This window comes from Acomys russatus, chromosome X (assembly GCF_903995435.1).
Source record: "Acomys russatus chromosome X, mAcoRus1.1, whole genome shotgun sequence".
Classification (NCBI taxonomy): Eukaryota; Metazoa; Chordata; class Mammalia; order Rodentia; family Muridae; genus Acomys; species Acomys russatus.
The window spans coordinates 44,830,365-44,857,433 of NC_067169.1; the positions used below are offsets into that span (position 1 = coordinate 44,830,365).

The 27,069-nt window shown below is 35.7% G+C and overlaps 1 protein-coding gene across 1 annotated transcript in view; it reads right to left on the reverse strand.

Annotated features, from left to right (window-relative positions):
- Window positions 1-27,069, reverse strand: part of Pola1 (DNA polymerase alpha 1, catalytic subunit) — a 310,463-nt gene that overhangs the window by 148,543 nt on the left and 134,851 nt on the right. Inside the window, exons 32-34 of the mRNA XM_051142383.1 lie at window positions 22,873-23,047; window positions 9,374-9,552; window positions 7,551-7,682 (exon numbers count right to left, since the gene is read on the reverse strand). Of these exons, the coding sequence (XP_050998340.1) occupies window positions 7,551-7,682; window positions 9,374-9,552; window positions 22,873-23,047 (486 nt within the window). The remainder of the gene's footprint in view (window positions 1-7,550; window positions 7,683-9,373; window positions 9,553-22,872; window positions 23,048-27,069) is intronic.

The window sequence follows — 27,069 nt, forward strand, 5'->3', positions numbered from 1 at the left end:
CATAAAATTATTTTGTTATTTCATAACTATAATTTTGCTGTTATGAAATGTAATGTAAATATCTGTGTTCTCCAACGATCTTAGGTGACCCCTGTGAAGGGTTGTTCAACCTATAAAGGGGTAGCAACCCACGGTTTGAGAGCCACTGTTCTAAAGGCTCTAGAACATCACTACATCACTAAATGAAAAGTTGTAGTTGAGGGTCTCAACTGTAGTCTGCATGGTCTCTAAACTGTAAGTTAAGTATACATATAGACATAAATCCAGAGGAATGTCAGTTTTATTTTAGACTGTAGCTCCATTAGTCCTGGATCCTAAGAACTGGCTAGCAAATCATCCAATTTTTCAGCAGCACCAACTATTCCTTCAACAACCAAGGAACCTGAAGCACCTGTACCGTCTGACTGAGACAGACCAATCACCCACTTGGAAAATTACATTATGGCACAAAGTAAAAGCCACAGAAAATGCTGAAGGTGCTTTTCAAATCAGGGAAATTTTAAACCAAGACTTCAAGTTATATCCTGCTTTACACAATGTTGTGTTGATAGTATGAATGTTGATAAGGGTGTGTCTTAAAGCCATCCCTTGCCAAGCACAAAACAAACTAATACCCATTAAAAAAAAATGTGCTCAATTTTCACCATTAATATATATTTTAAAATCTAGGCTTTGAGAATTTTTCTGCCATGCCTTGGAAAATCAATGAATTAATTTTCTCCTAAACAGAAATGAGATCATTCCATTTAATGCAAGACTAGGCCAGCTAGCACCGTCTGGAAATTCCTATCAGCAACTTTCTGTTAAGGTCTGATTTCACTTGTGAACCATAATGTACATACAAACCAAATATGAAAGACAGCCATTGCTTAGAGTGCTCGCTTCCCCTTCTGTTAGCATGTACAGCAGAGAACTGATATTTCCACTTTGCTCCTTGAAGTCAAAGAGGTCAATGGGTGTGAAAATCTCACTTTTAAAAGGTTAAATGAAATCTGTTCTGGTTCAATTTCTTACTTGACTACAAGATAGTGGCTATTGATGACTGGAGCTGGACTCTAAGTTGAGTTTTCCCTAAATAGACAAGGTTAGATAAATCAAACTGAAGAAAGGAATTCTACTGTTTTGGCACATCCGTTTTCTAGGTTTACCCAGTTGTTTTCATATATTTGACAACTGCGATGGCATTTCCTCAGCATTTGCAAAAGCCCCCATTTTCCCTATAGATGTCAACTGTATCAGGTGTTGCTGAAAGTCCAAGTTCAACACACATGGGCCAGCCCACTGCTGGCTGGCCATAGTCAGACCTGGCATGGTTTGTAATGTTTATTCTGTGGTTGAACCCCTCCAAATTTGATGCGAATATCCTGTTCCACAGAATCCTGTTCTAGTTTTGATCCTACCAAAAATAATTGATGTCATCAGGTTATGATTCAATTAAATAAAAAAATAAAGTAACTACAGTAAAATGTTGATTATTTTAAAAGTCAAGTGGCAAGCTGGATCTAACCCTATTTGATTGCTAGAACTCCTCTGCAACAACAAACATTAGCCCATAATTAATTTCTTGTATAGAACAGCTATCTGGCCTATTTTAGAGCATGGGATGACCTGTGATTTACTTAGATTTGTACACTAATAAATTTTCTTAGAATGAAATTCTACCCGACTATTATCAAAGCCCTGTTAATTAGTTTTACTGTGGGAACACCCCATGAAGTTATAGCAAAATGTAACACTCAGCTCAAAACTAGCTTGCTTGCTAAGAAAACATGAACCATTGGCAAATTAAAGCATACCACGTCTCCATCAATGGGCTTGGTGTTAGAATACTGGTATGGCTGGGATTCATTTATGCTTAGCTTCCCAATCAAATGGTGTGAAACAAGAAGAAACACAGTTCTCAGGAAGTTCTTTTTGTTTTAATAAGATTTAGGATGAGTTTTATGGATTCCTAAAGAAATCACCCCTCTTTAAGCACCGCTGGACAGCAAGTCTTGGGCTGCCCGTGAAGCTGAATTGGTGAGATGGCTATCTATTGCTTCTGTGTTGCATGCCTTTACTACCACTTGTAATTATGCTGTTACAGCCTTTACAAAAGAAGCCCAATTTATTCTTTCTAACTGTTCTGCATATATAGAGGTAAGAAATCAACAATAATTCCACTATTGCTCAAAGTTTAAATTATTGTAAACTAATGTATACATGATACTAGTGCATACCGCAACCTAAAAACTATCAGCCAACATCACCACAGGTAAGAAATGAGAAATTTTGAGGGTTATTGAACACTGAATATTTGCAGGAGAACAGCAGAGAGTTACTGAATGCCATTGCAAGGCTCTCAAACAGATCCACTTTACAATATCGTTCCACAGAAACTGGATAAATGAAGGCAATGGCAACGAGTGCCCAGTTGGTAAGTAATATATTTGGTGGGGTCTGAAGTGAGAAGCTGTTTCATCTTGCATTTATCAGAATTATTTACTTAATTTCATAGTGTGAATTCCTTATAGAAAGCATTGTTAGGCACAATAAACACTGTTTGCTCATGATGCTAAATGAGTGCATGTTTTTATGAGCAAATAGTTTAACCAATACTCCATTCTGGCATCATTACACTTTTTGATAAAAGCCAATTCCAAGGCAATCTTGGGCTTAAAGTCATTATGCTCGATAGCTGATAGTAATACTCTAGGCATAACCCATGCATTCCTCATAAAAGTGGGCCCCAAAGAAATAATCATGTATCTCTGCCACAATAATACACTAAGTAAAACAGAGAAATAAGACAGAAGAAGGTACCAAACTAGGTATCTGTTCTCCCACCTCACACCCCCCACTATGTAGCTAGGCATAGGACTTCTCTAGCAAGACAAGCAGAGCATTATACTTAGGCAGGCTGCTATCCTGCATCATTACAATATCTGTGGGCACTGATTCTCTGTCACATACTTGGCTTGAGAAAACAAATTAAGGCTACTGAAGTGTAGGTGGGCATTACTGAAAGCTCCAGCAATCAGTAATGTAAAACACAAAAGACAGTAACAAAGGGCTATTTGTCAATGCTTTCAGGATCTTAAATAATGGTAGACTTGTGTTAACTTGATATTATTCTGGTACATCACAAATAAGACTTCTTGTCTGTGTAGTAACAGTATGAAAAAATAATTTACAGAAAATATTAAAAATAATAACCTTTATTTTTTTTTGGGCCCTTTGGTTATCAAGCATCAGGGAAAACAAAGGGCTGTGGCAGAGATCACGGATGAGACATAGAAAGTATGATCCCTGTCCTTGAAAGGCATACTTCAGGAAAATTCTTAGATTATAAAGCCTAGAGCTAATTTCTAAGGAATTACACTACTAATTCTGGCTCTAGCAACTAATCAAGGACTATCACACTAATAGGCAGTACTTACTTGTGTTTTTGTTTTGTTTTTTAGGTGGAGGGGCAGCCCTATCTGGGGTTAGCAAATATCTCAACATTCAAAAATAACAACAAAGAGTTCTGAGAAATGACAGACAGGAAGGCTGGCCAAAAAAACAAACAAACAAACAAAAAAACAAACAAACAAAAAAAAAAAACAAAAACATTTTGCCCTCCTCAAGCACAGTAACACTCCATAATAAAGAATGGGGAACACATTTGAGTTTACTATCACTGTGTCTTTCAGAGGCTCCACCTTTTTAGCTAGTTGGACTCCATGTAGGTATTCAAATGAGGGATTAATGTACACAGTAACTGGTAGGAAATGACCTACCACTCCCTCCAGGTACTAAGAAGTGTTGAATTTCCCACTCATCAGCAAGTCATGAGAGTAGGTTAACGTCTCCGTCTCAGATTCCCTTTTTGGACAGTTGAGGGGAACACTTCAAAAATGAAACAGCTAAACAAACTTCCCAGCAGTACTTGACAGAGCTACACCTATTCTTCCCATTTCCAAAGCAGTGGAGAATTAATTACCAGTTCTATGGATCTATTGTAAGTATAATAGACTAAAGAGCTATCACAGACAAATTTATTGTAAAAGCACAATCCCAAGAGTGTCTAGTGGAGGGCCAAAACGATTAACACAAATGCTTTGTCAGATCAAAGATAAAACCTGCACCGCCCAATTGAGGAATGAATTAGAACAGTGGGTTATCTTTCAAATTAACCAGGGCAGTTAGTGAGGAAAATTTCATGAAAGTGTAATTCTTAGCCTTTGTGAATCCACACAGCAGGCATTCTGCCAGCTGACAAGATGATGAAATTTTCATGCTTAAAAAAAGCCCTCTTCATTTCCCAATTTAGATTAGCTAGTGCTTCTCTCTCTCTCTCTCTCTCTCTCTCTCTCTCTCTCTCTCTCTCTCTCTCTCTCTCTCTCTCTCTGTGTGTGTGTGTGTGTGTGTGTTTTCATGTTTGCTTTTGAGGACATGATTTAAGGGAGGACACATATCAATTTCTCATTCTAGATGTGAATCTCAAAAACCATCCTTAAAAGCTTAGAGATTAATCTGCCTTCTTATGATTAAAAAGAAATATCAGTTCAGTTTTAACAGAGTAACAAACAAAGCTCAAAGCATGAAGTCAATTTTGAATTAAGGCTTTTTATGCTACGCCATTTTTAACATTTCATCAAACTTTGAAATAAAATACAAATAATTTACCTTTTCCTAAGTAAATTAATATATTACTCAAAAATGTGCTTGTTCAGTGTCTCGTACACTTCTATGCATCTGAAAATTTGTATGCTAATGGAAATGACAATTCCAAGGCTGTATTACTGAATAAAAGGGGTTGGAAAAATGCATTTCCAACTAAAAGAGTCAGTATTAAAATATATGATGTAGCTTGACTGATTCTGAGATATATACATTTGTTTAAAATGTTGTATTACATTTACTCATCCAGTCAGGATTATTTATTCATGACAGAAGAGTATGTGCTGCTTTTTTTTTCCCCAAAATGCAAGTGATTTAGAAGGATACTTTGCAACTCTAATTTTTTTTCTTGGCAATCTAATTTCATAGTAATCTATAACTACGTTCTTTGGCAGGTTGCATCGCTTGGTCAAGTGCCGTGTTCCACCTAATTTCTTCAAGTTCTTCCTTTCTAAGAATGACATCTTTTTCTTGGTATACATTGATTTCCCTTGATGTAATTCTAAAACTAAAATAAATACAATGACACTCTTAACTAAAGCCCACAAACAACTGTTTCTATTCAGTGAGTGTTCTGTAGTATTGCAAAATATGAAGTAGGCATTTTGGTAACCTTCAGAGAAAAGTCATTTCATCTCAGTACTTTAATCTCAGTATCTGCCATTAATGATTAGTGACACTGGAGGCACAGTTAACCAAAGAAGCTCAACATCATATTGCTCTGCTGGCGAAAGTTGCATTATGTCTGGAGAAAAGAGAAAATAGAACTGTCTCTCGCTGACTTTTAAAGTATACTGTTTATATACATACAAGCTCATCTTGAAACTATGAAAAGAAATGATGGAGTTGCTTTTCTCCCACCCAGTCACTTATGATTATGGTCAGAAAGCAGAAAAGTTTCTACTTTTGAGGACCAGCAGTTCTATCAATCCTTAATCATACATTTGGCTATTTTGACCAGATATATCTTAGAAAAGTCAATCAAGTGGGCAGTAGAGTGAGGAAAAACTTTCACTTGCTTGTTACAGAGAAAGTTGGTGGACAAGACAAAGCAAGTGCTCTAACAACTTCATTGTAAATACCTGGTCTCTAAAGGCAAATTATTTGGCTTAAAAATTGGTTTTGTGACTATGGCCACTACCACCATTACTATCACCACCACCACCACCCACAACACGCAAACTATTACATTACAAATTCATCATTGAGTTTGGGAACATTCTAATTATATGGATTGTTTTTCTTCCTATTCTAAACTTAGTCAAAACAGCTCCTTTTTACAGAAGGAACTAGATTCACTGCCTTTAGCATTAACATTTCCATGGTGAAGCTTTAGATAGACTAAACACAGATGGAAAAGTCAGGATTCCTCCCAAGATACGAGAATCATGCTTTGCTCAATGAGGCCTGTAAATGAGAAGCTGAATAGTTTTGATTTGGGTTCTTCATGCTAAATAAAAGTCTAATATTTCATGAGCCAAACGTTTCATGGACTGTAGAATGTGACCCCACGGATAACCTTTATTTCCATCCAGCTCTTCATTAAGTACAGCACAGCTTTATTCACTAAAACTTTGCAGAGTTTCGCAAAATGTAGTAATAATTATTATTTTTTTAAAACCCCAAGCAAATCTACCTCTTTTTTAAAACATAAATACAAATTATTCCATGCCAAACCACAATGGGACTTTGTGTTCTCATTTTTCATCTTACTGATCTAATATCCACTTTTATATAGTTATATTTCTTACTATGTGAGACATGTTTCAAAGTACTTCACATGTTTTTCAAAGACGAAAAGGCTATGTTATGTCTTAATTAACAAGAAGATAGAAAGTATAGAATATTAAAGTCATGGTCTGACTTAATAGTACCTGAACATTTTTGAAATGCCTTATCAACAAAGACTTTTGTTTTGTTTTGTTTTTAGAAAAATGGTTTCTCTGTGTAGCTCAACACAGCTTTTAAAAAAATGTATAGAGAATTTTTTTAAGTGACAGAAAAATGTGTTTAGATGACAAATGACACACAAAGAAAAATGAGAAATGTTCAGTCTTTTTAAATTTTAATTTTTAAAGAGAAAAAAAAATCTATTCATCTGAATTGTGTTAAGAAAACAAAACAAAAAACTGAGAATAAAAGCAAAAACAGCTTACTTATTCTTCTGGGATTTTACTGTACATATATAAAAAATGAGATACTTAAATTTCAAACTGCACTTCAATTTAGAAGATGTTTCTTTTTTTTTCTTCATAAATTGGCTCAGAATGTCATGTGAACACAAAGTACTGGGTAGTGATCAACCTAGTAAAATTATTACCCATGACATTATGACTCTACTTGCCAGAGAAAGGCAATATTGCTATTTTTCCATTTCCAGCCAAAGATCTGAGTGACCATTTAATTTAGTTATCTAGACAGTGATAAAATAAAAATAAAATCCCTGAATACATATTCATTTTTCTTGAAATCAAACTTTCAATCTTTAAAATACCCTTAAGTAATAAAAGAGAAATGGCATGTATGAGAAAAATCAACTTGATTGGCATACTACTACACTACAATTTCATGCTTTGGACAGGTGAGATGGCTTAAAGGGTAAAGGCTTTGCCACTCAGCCTGATGACCTGAGTCTGATCCTCTGGACCCAACTTGATGGAAAGAGAACCAACTCCCTCAAGTTTTCATCTAGCCTCCATACAGGTATCATCTTGTACCACGACTGTTCAACCCTACATACAAATAAATAAGCAAATGTAAACAAATTTTAAGTTACAGTCTATGACATTTTATTAATAGTATTTTACTACGAATTTTCTCCAAGTGTCTTCAACTTGCATCAAAAATTCTAACAATTATTAAACCTCAATAAATTGAGTGTGTGCAGTCTTATTACAGATACTTACATCATAGTACTTTTTAATGCAGCGTCTAATGTCCATGGTCAATTTATTGCTCAGCTGTACCACAAAAGTCAGCGGTGAAGCCTTACAATCAATATTACTGCAACGATACAAGCTGGGCTCTGTATCAATTCCCTATAGAAGCCAGAACAAATAAGTAAGTTATTACCAGAAAGTATTTTATACTTAAAACTTTTTTCTGGGTGTACAATACTTTTATAGGTGAGTTTTTGAACTCTACTTTATCCCCTCCTTACGGCTTAAGAGCCTCTTTAGAAGTACATGGCATCCACTCCTTTGCTATCATCACAATTTAGTACAAAGTCAAGGGGAAAACCATGAACACACTACTTTACAGTCCATGTAAGAGAGGCTTTACATATAAGGTCATTTCCCCTTTGAAAATATCAGGGAACTCATGTGACCAAAATTAAACATTCATCTTTAAAGACACTGATCAAAAATTTTAATTTGCGTTCATTCCAAACGTGAAGATAAAGCAAGAGCCCTTATATGACATTAGTGGCTATTATTGCATCAACTGAATTTTAGGCAGAAAAATCTAAAACTTAAAAGTATTATACTACAAAAGCAATAAAGCAACCACCAGATTGGCAAATCTAAAATTTCTGTGCTTAAAAAAAAATTGAAATAGCGCCTGTGGTGAAACCAAGTGAAATATATTTGGGAAATGATACTTTAAGAGAAGTAAAAATTTGGAAGAGTAACTATTAACAATTGGAGAAATATTTTATTGTGTCATGGTTTGTTTTAAACAAAGACAAAACAAATATAAGATACAGGAAAACTGTTGGGGTTTCTGGAACATTTGTTTTCCTTCTGGATACTTAAACTTGGTTGGTTTCCTGCTCCAATCCGGTGCATAACCCTACCCGACGAGCTAAGCAATTCCAGGTGGAAGAGATTTCAAAGCTTGACACTGGCTCTTCCAGTTAGCCCATCTGCAAGTCGTCAAGCCTCCAAGCAATTAACTATCTTATTTACAGCTGTAATGAAGCAAAACTCAAGGATTTAGCAAGTATTGCTGATCTGTGTCTGCCTCTTCCTTGCACTTGCTTCCAAAACCTGCTTTGTTTTGATTCAAAAAAATGCAAAACATCTGCTGTTTGTCCAAATTAACTTAAAATAATTACTTTTAATTTAGATAAAGGGTGTATTTTCTTTCAGTTTCAAGGTTTCAGAGTTCTGCCTATTCGTTTGCCAATGGCTAGAACACTTATAACACTGCAGTGAAATGAAGTGAATTGGCCAAGTTTCAAGTTCTGATCCAAGGTCAATGATACATTTTTGGCAGTACTTCTTGACAGGAATTTCTCCTTGTGATTTTTTTTTAAACGTCTGATATGGAAAGGCACAAAAATGATAATAAAGAGTATCTTCGTAATAAGAAGGCATGGTGTACATGTAAAGACAAACAAAAACTTTCCCAAACGCCTAATTCTTGTCAACATGATTTAAGATAAAGGCAAGTCTTTACCTCTGTAATATAAGTGAGGGTTGGTAATAGGGAAATACAGGCTACTAATTAAGAAGTTCCAATAAAATATTTCTGAGATAATTAGAACTTTTAAGAGAGTCCATTTTAAAACTAAGATCAAGCGCTCTAGAAAGACAATTACTAAAGCGCATTCAATTAAGCATTTCTTAGCAGAAATGAAGTTCTGAAAGGAGAACTCATGTAGCTAAAATTCTTTAAAGACACAAATGAAACATCTATTACCTTTATATAACCTAAAGCTAAGGAAGGGTACTCTGTACTAGTTTCCAAATTAAATCAAAGACGGAAACAGAAAGCAACAACTAACCGAGCCTTCAAAGACATTATCGTAAATATTTTCAACTCCACACGTAGGACAAAAGCATTTGAATTTTTCACAGTCTTTGTATTTCTCTTCATCAGTCAGTTGTGCTGGACCACCAAGGAGGGCGTCATTCTCTTCATCGTTGTGATACTGATGAACTCTAAATTGAGTGGAGTCAAGCCCTATCAAGCAGAAGAAAAACAAATTTAAGAGTATTTACCCAAAACAAAATATCTCCAAAGTAAATTCTCACAAAAGAATGGCTTCCAAGTTCATAGACACACAGGTAAAAACCACTGGAACTCAAGATTGTGTGAAGAAATGATTTCTCTGTGTATAATAGAATATGAATCAAACAAGTAGTTCTAATACCACAATGGACATACAGGCTCTAAAGCACTTCGTAGGATTTTCCCCCCAGTTACACTAAAAACTCAAATAATTATACCCTGTTATTAAGAAATACTCTTAAAGTGCAACCATTAAAACTGAAACTAGAACAGAAATCCCACTAAAGAAAATAGGTTCGCTGCCATTACAACTTCTTCAAATGCAGACACAACTGCAAACCTTGATTTCAATGCAGTGGTCGATTTCAGCTTGGCTCAATAGTTAACAGCATGTTATGCTGCAATCTAATTCAGTGGTTATAATTCAGTAGCAGCAGCTGAGACAAAGTACAACATCATTTTGTGTGTGTGTGTCTGAAATCCATAAACTTAAAGCATGTACAAAACGATGGATCTACATATTCCATAGGTCCACACACATGCAACAGCCTTGAAGCCAAGCACAATTTCTATATTTCATTTGAAACAACACAACAAATAAATCAAGGCATAATTTAAACTATCTCATTTCCACACGCTATTTAAAGAAACAAAACAGTTTTACCCATTTAATTTTCCCCTGTTCAAACCCTATCAGGCAAATTTCACTACTTGAATTTATATTTAAAACTTAAGTCCTATATTTTCTTTGGTCAATCAAGTGACACATAGTAACTATAAACTTCTTGAGGCAAACAATTTTCGACTAGCAAGGTGGCAAACAAAGAACAAGTGACTGTGATGTGGAGTCTCACCTACAAAAATGGAAGTGTCAACAGCCATACAGTTTTGAACTTCAAATGAGGTAATACAAGGATAAGCCTAGTTCAGTGGTGCTCACCAAATATTAAATACCTAATAAAATCATACTTGAATACAACAGAAATGGACACCACTTATTTCAGACTATATTCACATGAAACATGTTTATGCTACTCACGAAGTTAATAGCTATGCTTCATGGAAAGTAAAGTATTTCCAAATATGACAGCATATAGGAAATTCTTTAAATATTTTTTCCGAATAATCCAGACAATAAGTGATATAAATTACTGTGATACATGGTATCCAGCCCATGCCAAGACTATCTTCTTTAGCTTACAAGTTATATGCCTCCTAGAAAAAAATAGGCAAACTATGGGGAATATATACCCTCATATTTAAAGTTAAAGAGGACAGAGGAACTGAATGTGAAAAACCACATTCAAGTGTGAGGTTATGCCACTAATTCATTAATCTCTAGTTGTGAATACAAGAGGATATTCACAGAATGTGTGGATTCTGCAGTTATGAGAAAGTACTTCTAACTTTTCTGACTGTATAATTATTAATCAATTTCCAATGCTAATTTTAACTTTAAAGGAGGAGTAGGAGCAGAAGTTTTCTAAACAAAGTCCAAAACAAAGGAACACAACTATGCTGGATTGTACATATACACAACTGACCAGGGGCTGGCAGTCCTGTCACCTGCTCTACCAGCCTTGGTTCACTTGGCACACCTGAGTACATGGAGGAGCACTGGTAGCCTGCTTGCCTGCCTGCCGAGTTAACCAAAAGTGGACAAAGACCTATCTTGCTACTTACAGAGGAACACCAAGCAAACGTCTGACAAAATATCAGGCCTTATACAGTATCTACTCTAAATGTTGACTTCCACAAGTGACTGTTACCGTCCTATGGCAGTAACGAGGCCATCTGAGCTACTTAGTTATTTGAGACTTATTCTCAAGCTGAACTGTTTCAGGGAAAGAAGCTCCAATCTTACATTCATTTAGCTATGGTTCTTGATAATTTTTAAAAACACAAAAGGAAAATACACTGCAATTAAATTAAAATATTAAGAATACAACAGTCTTTGTACATGCTACATCAACACAAAAACATCATTAAACAAGTGGTTTTCTTGGAAGGGAAATTGTACATGTAACAGGCAAACTGAAGAGGGCTTACTTGTCTTTAAGCTGATACACTATGCCATGCTTTCAAAAAGAAAAGAAAAAGGATCACAAATCCTTTTAGACAACTTGAAAACCCAGGCTACAGCAAGTCCCAAATTTACTCAGCACATGAAATAATTTAACCAAATTCTCATAGAATATTTCAAAGTTTTAGTCAACTTGAAAGTTTTCCTGCTTATACTGGAACTTCTTTCCTCAAACAAGAAAGAAGTATCTGGTGCTGCCACCTAGAGGTAGAGATTTTGATTTTTAAGATTGCAAAATAGACCGGCAGCATAAAACTCCCTTTGTGTGACAACCCCAAATTAAAAGCTGTCAGAAATGGCGTTAAAGCACAATCTTTACCATCACACTTGCCCTGCCTGCATATACGTTCTGTAATTAATATTAAACTGCTCACAGTGTGTAACCATATGAAAGCTCAGCAAGAGATGTAAAACTGAATTCCAAATTCCTTACCTCTTCTACCAACAGCTTTTTCTGAACAGTTGGTTTAGAGAACCAAACTTTAAGCCCTGTTTGAGAAAGGAAACGTCCATGTCTACTGGGCTGCTTTTGGATAGGTGACTTGAATCATTTGGTCAGGGAGAGAATAAAGAAACGGGTCACTTGAGTGGGCTTTGGAAAACTAGTTATCTGGCAGAAGAACAGCTGTGGTTTCCCCACAATAACTAGAGAGGACGTGATGTATGCCTTAATTCAATCCTGCAACTTGTAGTGATCAAGTCACTTGTGCTGAGATGGGAGGGACAGAAGAGGTAGGAGAATGAAACTAAAATACTGTCATTTCTAATTAGAAAATTTCTAGGATCTTACATTATTTTGGCAACAACATCAAAGCTCTCCGTTTCAAAGGCATATTTATAGAAAGTAGCATCACAGGCACTGGGGTGGGTAAGTTTAGCAATCCAGTTTTTACTTAATATTGCCATACAATGTTACATTTGACATTATTATTTTTTCTACCATTGTCCTTTTAAAACCATTGGAGACTACTCCTATTCTTGGAATGTTCATGTCCCTTCTCAAATATTTAAACTATTTATAATCAAGTCACATGTTTATCTGAGAAGAACCAAGATGTATTTCATCAAATATTTCTCTCTTCTAAAAAATTAAGGTCTCTATTAATACAACTGCAAATAACTACAGTAAAGCCAGTTAATTCCATATGTTAACGTGAATGGGGAAGGGGAAAGCCTATACAAATGAAATTCCAAGTAAGAAAAGAAAGTATCTGGTATCCACAAGCATTTGTTTGTAATAAGAGTCAGTTGAGATACTAGAGAAGCCAAATCATTTTAAGAATAAAATCACCTGATGTACTCCTATAATCTCAGTACTTGAGAGGCAAGCAGATCTCTGTGAGTTCGAGGTCAGCCTGATCGACAAAGCGAAGTCTAGGACAGTCAGGGGTACACAGAGAAACTCTTTATCTCCAAAAAACAAAACAACAACAACAACAACAAAAAGGTAAAACATTTTTCTTTTGCATGAATCAAGGTTTACAAATATATAGACTTCCTAGAAAACAATATATGAAATACAAATTTAGTATTAAAGAAAATATAGTGAAACCTTAAAAAGCCAATGCTATTTCCATAAACAACTGTACACACAAAATGCCCAGTTTCATTTATAATAGTTCCAAATGAGAACTAGGTTAATGGATAGTAACAGCATAATGACCCACCAGCAATACTACTCAGCAATGAAAAAAATGGATACCAATACAAACAACATGATACAAACCAAAAATATTACATGAAGCCAATAAAATTGACTATAACAAGTACATACTGTAGAACACCATTTATATACCATTAGAGACCAGGAAAAGTTCATTTGTGGGGACAGGAGTCAGATGAGTGTTGCTGCTGTACAAGTGTCAAGCGGTAAAGGGTAGAAAGAATGGAGTATGGAGTAGAAAGAATGACAGAACTGTTCTAAAATGATTGTACAGCAGTCTCAAGACTTTAAAACATTTCATGATAAAATATGTAAAATCTTATAAAAACCATGTGGACTAGGAGATAGTCTAAATGTAAGAGGGTTATATTTAGAATATGTAAGAAATGCCTGCAGAGCAGTGAGATAAATACAATTCAATAGAGGAGATGTTTAGCTGACCAAAAAATTTGGGAAAAGGCATTTAACTTCACCAATCATCAAAGAAATGCAAAGTAAAACCACAATGGTAGGTATGCCACTACATAAAATGATGAAAGAAAAAAAAAGGCCACTAAGTAGTAACAAGAACACAAAACACTCATATACAGTTTGCAGGGCTGGTAGATCCACTTTAGAAAATTTGAAGCATCCACTAAAGCTGAACTGGCATCTATAAGACAGCCTAGCACTACTACTAAGTACATAACCAACAGAAGTAAATGACTATTAAGACATGTACAAGAATTCCCCAAATAGGGCTATTCCTAATAGCCAAAGGTGAGAACAAGCCACGGGCATGCACACAGGAGGTATTAATACAGTGTGCTGTAGCTGTAGTCATACCATGCAACACTATGTAAAAATTAACATAAGTACAGTTACACAAGTCAGTCTCAAAAAATATAATAGAGTGGAAGTAGTCAGACACAAAGAATAAAAGCATGGTTCACGCCATATCCCAAAAACAAGAAAAATTATTCTATGTTAGAAGCCATGACACTAATTTTATGGTGGTGGAAGATGGGTGTAGGAACTAGAAGTGTGCTCCCAAGGGTAAAGTATTATATTGTTTCAAGAACTAAGTGCAGACCACACATCTGTGTGTTGATGTGAAAATTCAACAAACTGTTCAGTTAGTTTTTCTGCATGCATGTAAAACTGTAAAAAAATTTACACTTAGGATACAAGAAAGGTGAATACTAAATATTTCTTATGATATACCTATAGTTTGCCTCAAAGCCATGAGTAGATATAAAGTATTTCCAGAAAGATGTACAAAGCATCACTGGGAAGTAGTAGCAGAAAAACATAAAACAAATCAAAGTAAAGATAAATATGGTCAAGTCTTTTTATTGTTGTTATTGTCATTTTGTTTTTTGTTTCTTTGTTTCTTTGTTTTTGTTTTTCAAGACAGGGTTTCTCTATGTAAAAGCCCTGGATGCCCTGGACTCACTTTGTACACCACGCTGGCCTCGAACTCACAGAGATCCTCCTGCCTCTGCCTCCTGAGTGCTGGGATTAAAGGTGTGCGCCACCACATCTGGCATGGTCTAGTCTATAATCCAACTAAAATTTTACAGAAAATATATGGGATAGAGGAGCATGTTGATACCACATCAATGCAGTGAGCAAACATTCTACAATACAAAATCTTGTTTATTTCATAAAGTGTGAGGATAAAACAATGAGAAAAAAAAAACCTTAACTATTACATGGACCTAGACTGGTTTCCAATTCAAATATTGAGCTTTAAAAAACAAAGTGCATTCACAGTATAATCAGGATGCAATGAAGTAAAGGAATTGTGGTGTGTGTGTGTGTGTGTGTGTGTGTGTGTGTGTGTGTGTGTGTGAGAGAGAGAGAGAGAGAGAGAGAGAGTGCGTGGAGAGAGAGAGAGAGAGAGATGGAGAGAGAGAGAGAGAGAGAGAGAGAGAGAGAGAGAACTGAAAGAGAAAACAGATGTCATCTGTAAATGCAAAATAAAACATAGATGAAATGGTAGGATTCACATCATGATAATTGGAGGAAATAAGAAGAGTAAGAATAGCCAGAGCTGATGGGCAGTGAAGGTGAGTGGGGACTACTTGACGTTTTCTTACATAATTCTATTAACATACATATTAAATTTTTCATAATTTTAAAACATAAGTCTAATTTAAAAATAAACTTACGGAGCAAACTGCAGAAAACTAGCTTTCACACTAGAAATAGCTTCTGTATAACCAAAATGCAGAATTTCTAAATATTTTAAAAGATATAACATAAAGGGGCTGGTGAGATGGCGCGAAGCATTCAGTATGTTTTCTTCATACTCATTTGGGTTTATACAAAAGCTCTGAATTCTTTAGAATTCAGTAGTAGTATCGCAGGCCAGACATACATAAAAGTAAATTGAAAATTTTTTTTTTATCTTAAAAGAAATAACAGATATATCTTTGGGTTAAGCAGCCCAAGATTTATAGTGTTTTTGGAAGAGCTAGCTCCCAAATTCTCAATTGCAACAAATTCCTAATGGACAACAATCATGACTTCAACTCAAAATGTTTTTAAGGATTTGATGCTACACCTGAGTGTGAATTTTAAATTAATGAAATGTGTACAGGCTGTGTATGCTTTATCTGAAACATTTGGGACCAAAAGTGGTTTGGAGTACAGATCTAAAATTTTATCATATTTGCATATACATAACAAGATTTCTTGGGGGTAGGGCGACAGTCTAAACAGAAAATTCTTTAATATTTCATATAATCCTTACATACATATCCTATACATAATTTTATGCAGTATGTTCATTGTGTTTGCATTTTGACTATGACCTGTCACATGAGAGGAGTTATGAAATTTTCCACCTCATAAGTCAGTTTTTTGTTTTGTTTTTGTAAAACAGAAGGAAAAGAGTAGTTAAGGAACTACAACTAATCATTTAACATAGGTGTCATCATGCTAGTTAGTTCCAAAATGCTTCTGATTGTGAAGCATTTCAGGTTCAGGATGCTAGTCCAGAAAAACCTTTAGAAGCACCTTTATTCCTTTAAATATGAGAATATATAGAATACTTTAGGCTAAATAAAATTTAGAAAATAAAACGTGAAAAATTAAACAGACCAATGATTACCGCCCCCCCCCACACAAACCCACAACCCTCTGCTCTTCCAAATACACTAATAGATGGGGTAAAGGGATGCAAGCAGGGTTCAAGGCTTCTATTCTAGCAACTTGGATTTTAATAAGTTAATAATTGTTTAAGTGCTTTTTCTTTCTGGTTTTGTTCAAATTGTGTATTTTAGCAATAAAATGAGTTTCAATATTTGATACCAAAGAGGAAGTACAACTTACCAGTTTAACCGTTGCTGTCTCGCTTTTGCATATATCTTTAATACAGTTTGTATACCTTAGTATGATGCATTCAGTTTTCTCATTTACTATGTCTTACCCATTTTTCTACTAACAACTTTTTAATAGTGCTGAGATCAAATCTATGACAGAGCTGTGCACACAAAACTACTTTTTGTTTTGTGTTTATGGTTTACTCTGTTTTCTTGAGATAGGGTCCATGGTGGTTTGAATAAGAATGACGTCCCCAGAGGCTCATATGTTTTAACACTTGTTGGAACTATTCAAGTATGGCCTTGAGGCTTCAAAAGATTCACACCATTCTCAGTATGTTCTTTGCCTTCTGCTTGTGGATCAAGATGTGAGCTCTCAGCTGCTGCTCCAGCTGCCTGCCACCAAGCCTCTGTTCTGCCATCACAGAATATAACTAACCCTTTTAAACCACAAGCCCAACTAAACTCATAAGTTGTCTAGGTCATGAGTCTTATCACAGTAACGGAAAAGTAAGACAGGGTCTCAGTATGTATAACAGAGGTGCCTTTAAACTTATGATTCTCCTGCCTTAGTTTCCAGAGTGGAAGGATTACAGAAGTGTGCCACCACACCCAAAACAAGCAATAATTTTTATCGCCAGTTGAGGTACACTTAATTTAAATATTTTTTTAAAATAGGCCAAACATAAACAATTTAATAACTCTTCATTTTCCGCCAGACGTGTTAACAAAGCTGGAATTATTAGTTCCTACTCCAGGAATTTTCTAAACATCTTCTGGTATGGCTCAAAGTTCGTAGAAGCTTCACTGCTTACATTTTAAAAGAATAGCATCAGTACTGGCTATCAGGGTTAGGAGTTAGTGAAAGGAAACACCTTAGAGCACAATGTGCAAGCTGTACAACTGGTACATTCAGAAGGTACCTCTCATCAATTCCCTCTAAGTTCTCAGAGAGTAGGAGGTAGTAGCTGAGATGGATTACTCCTGTGGAGATGGCACACAGTCCATCCTGATAATGCCCCAAATATCTCAATGCTCATAAACTCTTCCATGAAGATCCAAGGTAGGCATGTTCTCTGCTCGCTATCGCATTCATAACATTTTATTATATATCGTTTGGAAGCAGGTTGTGATGTCTACTAGACAGTAAACAGTAAAATTAACTAATAATCCCTTGGCCTGAACTCAACTAAAAGAACCCATAACTGTATCTCATCTTTGTATCCTATACAAACTAATACTTGAGGCATCTACTAATGGCATCACTATCTTACTCCAGCACATGTATTTCATTTTATCCACCCCACCATATTTTTGTAGATATATTTCCTCATGAGTACCTGAAGCACTCCCAAATATTGCTTACACACCATTTCGTTTATTTTTAGAAAAGTATTGGGCCTTATCAAGTCACAAAAACTAACTTCTGTAACAAGTGCCATGCACCATTTTATTTTATTTTATTGAGATTAAGTCTTGCTATGGAACCCAGGCTGGCCCAGAATACCCAGAAATCCCTCTGCTTCTGCCTCCCCAGTGCTAGGATTTACAGGTATACACCACCATGTCCAGGTAGTGACATTTTACAAAGGAGAGGTTTGCTCTTAAATTTAATTGAGGAACACAAGGGATTAAGTGCATTCTGTCTTGTTTTAAGCAATATTTTCAGAAATTAAATTCTCAATTCACAGGGTTCAAATATCAGTAATTTCTTAAAACCAATAAGAAAACTGCCCAGGTAAACAATCCTTAAATTCTAGCATTGACTAATGTACTTTATAGATGCTGTAAAACTCAGTACTCATTGAAGAAAAAGGTTAATGTAATTCTGAGTACTATTATGCATGAAATAAAAATTTACTGAAAGATGAAACTCTAGAATGAATTTTAGATTACCCTTATCCCTAGTCTGGTTTTTTAAGGAACCAGAGACTATTTGGATCTCTGAGCATACTGTGAGTATTTCATCCACACAATATAAAAAGCTTTTATTAGAGCTAGAAGGAGAAAGAAAAACCTACAGTCTGGAGAACAAAAGCTAAGAGTTCCAAGTTTTAGTGACCATGTTTCCCATAGGGCTATTGTATAAGAGGAGTAATACTATATTTTTTTCTATTCAAAGACAGAAAAAGAGAGTAAAATTTTACTTTATTTCAGTCCAATAGCAATAATCTTGCATGGGTTTCAGAAAAATGATACACATTTTATAGTGGGATAATGAGAACCATTAGTTATTAAAGAGAACAAATTATTCTCTTTCAATTCAACAGACGTATCCACTCACTTATTTAATAGACTATCCTCTTTCTTCTTTTTCACTAAAATGGCCTTCGCATATAGAACACCTGGCCATGCAACATGCCATCAGACAGACTTCAGGAGGCATCTTGATGGAAGAAAAATAGAAAATTTCCAAAGTGAAGCCACAGGATAAAACCAACACTTGATGCTTGCCTTTCATCTCAAGGAAAGTAGCATAAAGACATTAGAAAAAGAAAAAGGTGGTTGAAAAATATCCTTGCTCTCAACAAAAGAGGTTGAAAAATAAAAAATCATGAACTTAATAATTTTCCTAAATGAAATTATACCATTATTCCTGATTTCTTTGTAGTAACTAAAAGGACAAAGTAGAAAACTTCACTAAAGTTTCGACACGATTATACATTTCATTAATCAAAGATAAAAACTACATTAAAAGCAAGAGAATTATTTTATGTCTGCGATTAGGCAGTTGGAGGGCTTGTATTTTATGTATACATTTGTACACTTCAACTTATTTAACAGTAGCGGTTCACTAACTGCAGTTTTTTTACATAAAGAAAACAGATTTAGAATTTTGAAAATAAATTACTGTAATTTTATGCCTACAGCTTGCACCTCTTAAAAACCCCATAACCCTTCATACTCCCCTTACTTCCGTATCTCCTCCCTATCCCTCTCTAAAACCACAAACTACAAGAGAACCAGTAATGGCGGGCTCAAAGCCCCAAGTGAACAGCCACCTTAATTTTTCATGTGGAAAGGAGAAATAAAGGGTGCCAATAAATACACAGTTCCTTAAGAGGGCAGAAGCAAATGCCTACTGATAGTGTATTCAATGTTTCCTGCAGACCTTCAAAGTTGGTATTTATTAATGCAGAACCCCACATGAAGAAAGAGGGAATAATAAAGGGCTCAAAGATATGTTACTAGTAGGGCTAGTAATGGACAGGATGGGAGAAGAGGAGGCACAGGAGAGGAGGGTGGCTACACAACTGACAACAACTTCACATATTGTTGCTATAAAAACTATTATCAAGAGGCCAATAGAGGAAAAGTAGCTTGGAATGAGAGAATGGCAGCAGTTTCTCCATGGCTCATAATATAGGCCTTCCAGTGACTTCAATCAGCTATATGGCATGAACAAGGACCTACCGAAGAACCGTGTCTACACCATCTCTGTTGTACCCAGAGAGCCTTCTGATTATGGTGGGACATGTCCAAGATTGAAAGATGTCCTCTATAGACTGAGATCAGTTGATGAGAGTAATATCACATGAAACCTCTAAAACTGGTATTCAATTATCTGTCAATAGAGCTTTTCAAATAATTTACTTCAAGTGGATTCATAAAGCAGCCACAGTTATGATAATATATATTTAAATAAATAATAGTGAGTAAAACTGTCAAAAAAAAGTTTAAAAAACAATCTGCCCACTATAGAGGCTTGAGGTCTTTGGTAAAGTGTGCACTTAGCATAACCAAGGCCTTGATTTTGAATCTCACCATCCAGAGGACAAATCAGTTCCTTGTAATCTTCATTATGATCTCTAGAATCAATACAATAAATCTAATTACCTCCCAGTATAACCAGTCTTGACATACAAGTGGGTCTCAGACCTATAAACACAGGAAGCTTCATGACCCTTTATTGCCCAGCTCTTTTGATGGAACTTAAACCTTTGCACCTTCCTTCTGTTAAATGGTATGCATTCTTAAGATGGAGCTTTTCCACGTGCCTTCCCTCTTAGTTTTGGGCCACTGGGGGACTCAAAACCAAAGAGTGACAGGACAATTTGCCTCTATCATGCTATTTATTGTATAACAAAAGGAAACACTGAGAAGACTAATAAAAAATTAGATTTTTGGTCAGGCAGTGCTGACATGGACCTTTAACCTCAGCACTCAGGAGGCAGACACAGACGGATCTCTGTGAGTTTGAGACCAGCCTGGTCTACAAAGGGAGTCTAGAACAGGCAAGGCTACACAGAGAAACCCTGTCAAACAAACAAACAAACAAAAACTAGATTTGCTATGAGGTTTCAGTGGGAATATGGAGGAAGAGAAACAAAGTTGAAAGGGCAAACAGGTGAAGCTCCTCCGGCTTGCATATCTATACCTCCTCACTCCTGGTAGAGAACATCTTTCACAGCCTCTTTCCTAGCTATTTACTGCTAAGAAGCAGGTTAGCACAGTGGTTGGAAGTAAAACCTTTAGAGTCACATAGAGCTGAGCTGAAATCTAACTACAGCCCCGTACTTACCAGTAATATGATAAAACTACCTTAGCTACCTCTCATAAGCTTCCTCTTCTGTAAAGTGGAGCTAATGCAATATGCCTAAATGAGGCTGTCACAACGACTGAATAAGATATGGAAAGTACTTATCACAGCAAACAGAGTAAGCACTCAACGTATAACAGAAAAAAAAAAGATGCCAAAAATCATGCATTTATAGTCTCCTCCTCCCAGCTGAGGATTTATAAACATCATCAAATACAACTCAACTTGGAGAATATATTATATGATTATTTTGGTAGCAGAATTTTATCTTCCTAATTATGTTTTGCTTAGGCAAATGTCAAAAATGAGTTTCCACTTCCAGATCAGACACTGATGGGATAGTAGGGATGGGGGTGGTGGAGCTGATCTCAGAAGCACACTCAACAGGGGCAGGATGGAATATATGTGATTTGATAATGAGCTGTAGAAAATCCAATGACATTCCACAAAGACATACTGAATATTACCTACACATAAATCTTGTGGACTGAAAGAAGATGGACATATTTACATGGGAGCCTGAAACTAGGGTGGCAGGTGGCTATACCACCATTTGCTGAGCACTCCCCCTACCCCAAGCCCTGTGCTGAGCATCACACAGATATATTATCTCTCTCTCAGCAATTATATTCTACCACCCAGAAAAAAAAATCAATGTGCAGACCAAGGTTCAGAGGTTTGTTAATATAAAAATCAGGTCCCAGTGATGCCAATGTCCTGTGACACTCTAGCTGGACATTTTAGTTAATATAAGGGAAGACTTTTGCAACAGGTAGAGAGAAAATGAGTGACAAACTATTTAAAGAACACGGAATACACAGAATAGGACTAAAATTCATGCAGGTTGGAGTTAGGAAGCTAGTATGAAATTGTCAGAGCTAAAGCCTATGAGATGACAGCAGCATTAGTGGACTTGATTTATGGAGAATGAGGTACCATCTAAGGACTTTCTTAAGCAGTACTTTTAAAACATTCAGCTTTGCTTATGATAGAAAAGAGTAAGGACCATAAAAGCAATGTAACTATGTTCTGGTCGCCTAAAAGTAAAATGAGGGATGTTTAAGAAACACATTTTAAAGCAAAGATGGCAATAATAATAACATACTTAAGGAGTAAAACTGTAAAAAAAAAAAAAATCAACAGACATTAAGGTCTCAAGGTTAGCTGCCACCTCCTGGGATGATGACAAATTAGGAAGCAGCCAATTTCTAGATAATAACAGTGGGTCTAATTTTAGAAGAATTTAAAGTAAAAACTAAAAAGAAAGAAAAGTAAAAACTAAATAACAAACTTGCATTTACTCACTTTCTAACATAATATCTTTAAATAAATAAAGATGAATAAAAATGTAAAATATCATTAACCTCCTTATTAATGGAAGGCTACTAATTAGACCTTTAGTGATGTAAGCCCCGGGACCAAGCTAGTATGTAAATTCTTTCTTCCCTTAGTGCTCACTTAGTATTGCCTGTAGAGCAGGCACAGACTTAGATAGCAAGTATGTGGAACTCACATTCTGATGGGAGATATGAAAGAAACAATTTTTAAAAATTATAAAAAGCAATAAACAAGTAACGTGCACAATCTTGCACCTACGAGCAGGGAACCTAACAGGTGTAGGAGGACTATGCATATCACTCCGACCTTATGAGGGCTTTCACGTACTTGGAACACTTACCTAGCCATAATGCAATGAGCACAGCATCAATTCCATCTATTGGCTCACAGATCCGAGCCACAACAGGGTGGATCTGCTGGGCCAAGTAGTATTGTGTGTCGATGGCTAGATTGTCCTGTTTTTGCAACTGCTCAGGCGCATAGGCCCTCTGCGTTGCAGTGAGGTTTGACCCATCCTAAAAGAAGAAGACAGAAAAAGAGAGCAACTCAATCACACATACACTTGCTTAAACAAGTATGTGGTTAGTTCCAAACACCAAGAAGTCCTGATAAAAGTCTCACATGTATCTTAGAGTAGGAAGACCAAGAACTTGGCCTCAATTTTATCCATTGCCTTAGAATGTAAATCTAGTGTCTTATGTTCTTTTCTGTCAGGATATGAACCAGTAAGATGACACTAGCTGGATTATATAATTCTACTGCCATATCATAAAAACATATTGAAAAGACTGATAACAATTTGTCTATCGAAAAAGGCTTTTAAAGGTATGATAAAAAAAAATAATAAACAACACTCCTTTTATTCTGTTAATGCAAAAACTTCTGGCCACAATTTCAGCCACAGAAGTATGCATCCTTTCCAACTGTGTGGCAAAGTAAATCCTTTGTCCTTTGTTTCTTTCAGGTATTTTATTACAGTGACAAGGAAAGTAACTAATCTAGCTGGAAAACAGCAGTGCTCAAAAGTCAAATACCTGACCAGTGGAAAGGGAATTATTCTGCACTGTTAAGCTGGCCCATCCACAAGGAAATAAAGGTGGGTTAGATACTCTTTTCAAGGGCTATATCTTGTCACTATAAAATTAAAGTTGTGAGATTCTACGTAATTAGCCCACATACAGCTCTGTAGTGAAGTTGCTGTCATCTGTGAATCAAAAAGTGATCATTCTACTGGACCAACATTCAATGACTCACTCCACTCTTCCCTCTTGACTGAAACAACAAAATTTAATATTCAGACTAGTAAATTATAACTATTCACAGTGCTCAGCTGCTCTGCAGAACTGATTATAATGTGAATCCTATTCTTTCACTCCTGCCATAATCAGTCTCTTCTCAGCCTCAGCATCCAGCTCAAAGCAGAGGCAATCTTCCACATCACGGTCTACCAGAGACCCAAGGCAGGGCCTTCTCTCTTAGCTTATGTTCCAGATTGAAACAGAATGTATCTGCCTTTCAACTAAGTTCCACCTGGTCTAAAGTATAACAAAATTCCTGGAAAGAAAGCAACACTCAAATTAAATTTTGTTTATCCATATTTCACAACTCAATAAAGAAAAATTTGTCAGAATTAATCAAGCTTAATCATGCCCTTTAAGAAATGTATATTATCAGGAGAAAATAAAGCAGTAGTAGCTAGCCAAGAGTTTGAAAGGAAGCATCAGCTGTATATGTGCTATACTCAGATAGCCTTTTAGTAACAGAAATCTGGTCACCCTATAGAACTGTAGTTTTCTTGTTGACTTCAATCTTTTCGTTCATGATGCTTTGTTGCTATTGAGGCTGACTTTATGCTACCCTAGGCTGACTTGTAGCTCAGTGCTGTATCAAAGGATGACCTTGAACTATTACTGATCTTCCGCTCTCCATCTCCCAAGACCTGGGTTTACAGGCATGCACCATTACACTCGGCAAATACAATCATTTTCTATGGTGAATTAAAGCCAAATTTGTTGAAGTGAACATTTTTAAGGCACTGGTGAATTGAAGAAAAGAGGTAAAATGCTTGGCTAGCATACACATGGTCCTAAGTTCTATCCGAAGAACAGCAAAACAAAACCAAGTGCTTGAGTTACTTTCCAGTATGCCACTACAAGTTCTCACAAAGGAATATTTATACGTATTTTTAAACAGCACTTGCAAATTTCTGAATATTCTTTCTACTTAAAGCATTCTAACTCTAAATAGCTTGTAGCTAAGTAACTCTAACATATTTCCTACTGTATTTTTAAAATCTAAGTTCAAATACAGCAAATTTCACAACTGGTTAGATAACAGGTTTTATAACATGTACTGAGAAAACATAAAGGCTCTCACCTAAGAAATATTATTCAAAGATACAGTCCTTAAACTGACCTAGATGGCAATAACGTGATGCACAGACATGTGACATATACCTTTTAAGAACAGATAAGAAAGCAAAGTTGAACTTTCTTGAGGTGTCCATGTAGCAACTTATGAATTTTAGAGATAACTAGGTACTCTAAACCTGCCAATGTTAGTGGAAAATTAATGGGGGGAAAATCTAAATGGTTGACAGGGGATCTTCTTAAAGCAATTATGCCAAAGGTATGTCTTACAAAATTTATGACCAATGAAAACTAAGTAATTACAAGTTTAAAATTAGTATGTAAGAGGCTGATAAGAGAGCTCAGCATTAGAGCATGCACTTGCTGCTCTTGCAGAGGACTGAGATTTAGTTCCTAGCACCTACAGGGCAGCTCACAACAATCTGTAACTACAGTTCCATGGGATCTGTAGCCCTCTTCTGGGGTCCACAGACACCAAACACATATGTTTTGCATATACATACATACATGCATACATACATACATGCATACAGGCTAGACACAATAAGTAACATACAATTTTAACTTATCAGTAGGATACCATGATCTACATGTAAAATATTAAATAAAACTGAAGCTGTTTGATAGACAAGCTACTTTTAGAGGACAATTTAGCTTAGGGCAACATACAATCTCCTTAAAAATTTGTCACCATATATTTTCAAAAGTGTTTTCTAAATATTATGCTATGAAACTTAAAAAGAAAGCAAAACAGACAGCTTTGGCTACCAAACATGATGAAAGGTAGGCCTGTCCCACTGAGGGGAGCAATGGCAAATTAAAATCCTATGCCCTTTCTTAGAATATGATAAGGAAAAATAAGTTAATAAAAATAAATATGAATTGTATGTTAAGAGAAGCACCTGGGTGGGAAAATCCTAAAGTCACATCAAACTGGGTTTATTGTACTACTATTTTAATCAAAACAAGAATAAAAACACACATTTTAGCATTAAGGAATACAAGTTTGACTTTTAAATACATCTATCATACTATTTTATACATCACCAAATGCCTCCAATCCAGTTTTAAACGAAGTATAACTGTCTTGATTTCATCATGAGATGCTATTTCATTGAACCTGTATTATTTTTTAAAGTTGCAAGCTACCATCTGTTCTTGTCATTAATAATCTAAGAGCTTTTCAATGTATGTGAAGACATAATTGAAAAAAAAAACTAGCCTATTTACCAAAATCTTTATTTGCATAATTTGAAAATTGTTTTTTTAAGATGAGACTTGTCAGAAGCAATATGCAAAGCACATTAAGGATTTGAGCAAGCCAGACATTTATGGAAATATTTTCCTGCAGGAATTGGCTTTCTCTAACAGTTCTTAATCAAGGGTAACCCTAGGAGGGAGAGAGAGTCAAGTGCTGATTCCTGTCCACGTACTTAGCATTGTTACGTACATCATCTACAGTATGTGGCAGATATTCCATTAACAGACTAGCTTTTGATTTTCATGACGCCCTATGCTTTTAACGCATACTAGTTGTATTTTAGCAAAGGTCAATGGTATAGAAATGAACTTTAAGGTTTATGTAAAATTTTTACTGTAATAATGCAATATGATTCTTATTAATATAAAAATCTTACTCAGATGAATTATGTCTTAGGGTAAGTAGACCATACAATAGTAATTTTAACGAACTTGAAACAGGCTCATGACTAACTTCTTTTTGCACACAGGGAAAAAAGATTAATGCTCCCTTCTTCAAACTGGAGTCAAGTGCTTTGAGAGAAAAAAACCCTGATTCCCTGCTCTGCCCTACTTCTCTCCTCACTCAGTTATTGACATGCCACTTTTAAACTGAAGTAGTTCTCAGTTTTCAATATGTTGAGAGATCCTACAGTTTTCCTTAGAAGTATTTTACAAAATAGGGGAAAGAAAGCATGGGAAAGAAGGAGCCTGTAGCGAAGGGGAAGTGAGATGGATGGAGATAAACAATTAGGTGGAACATTTCTATTTTATTTCATAAAGTATATCTTTGGGCCTTTAAACTTTTTCCATATAGCTGTTCTTTGCATATTATTTCAAGTTATTAGTTTGATAACCTAGGAGGCCAAAGCATTCATTATATTATTCTACTGACTCATCATAATGAAAATTCTCAAAAAAGAACCACT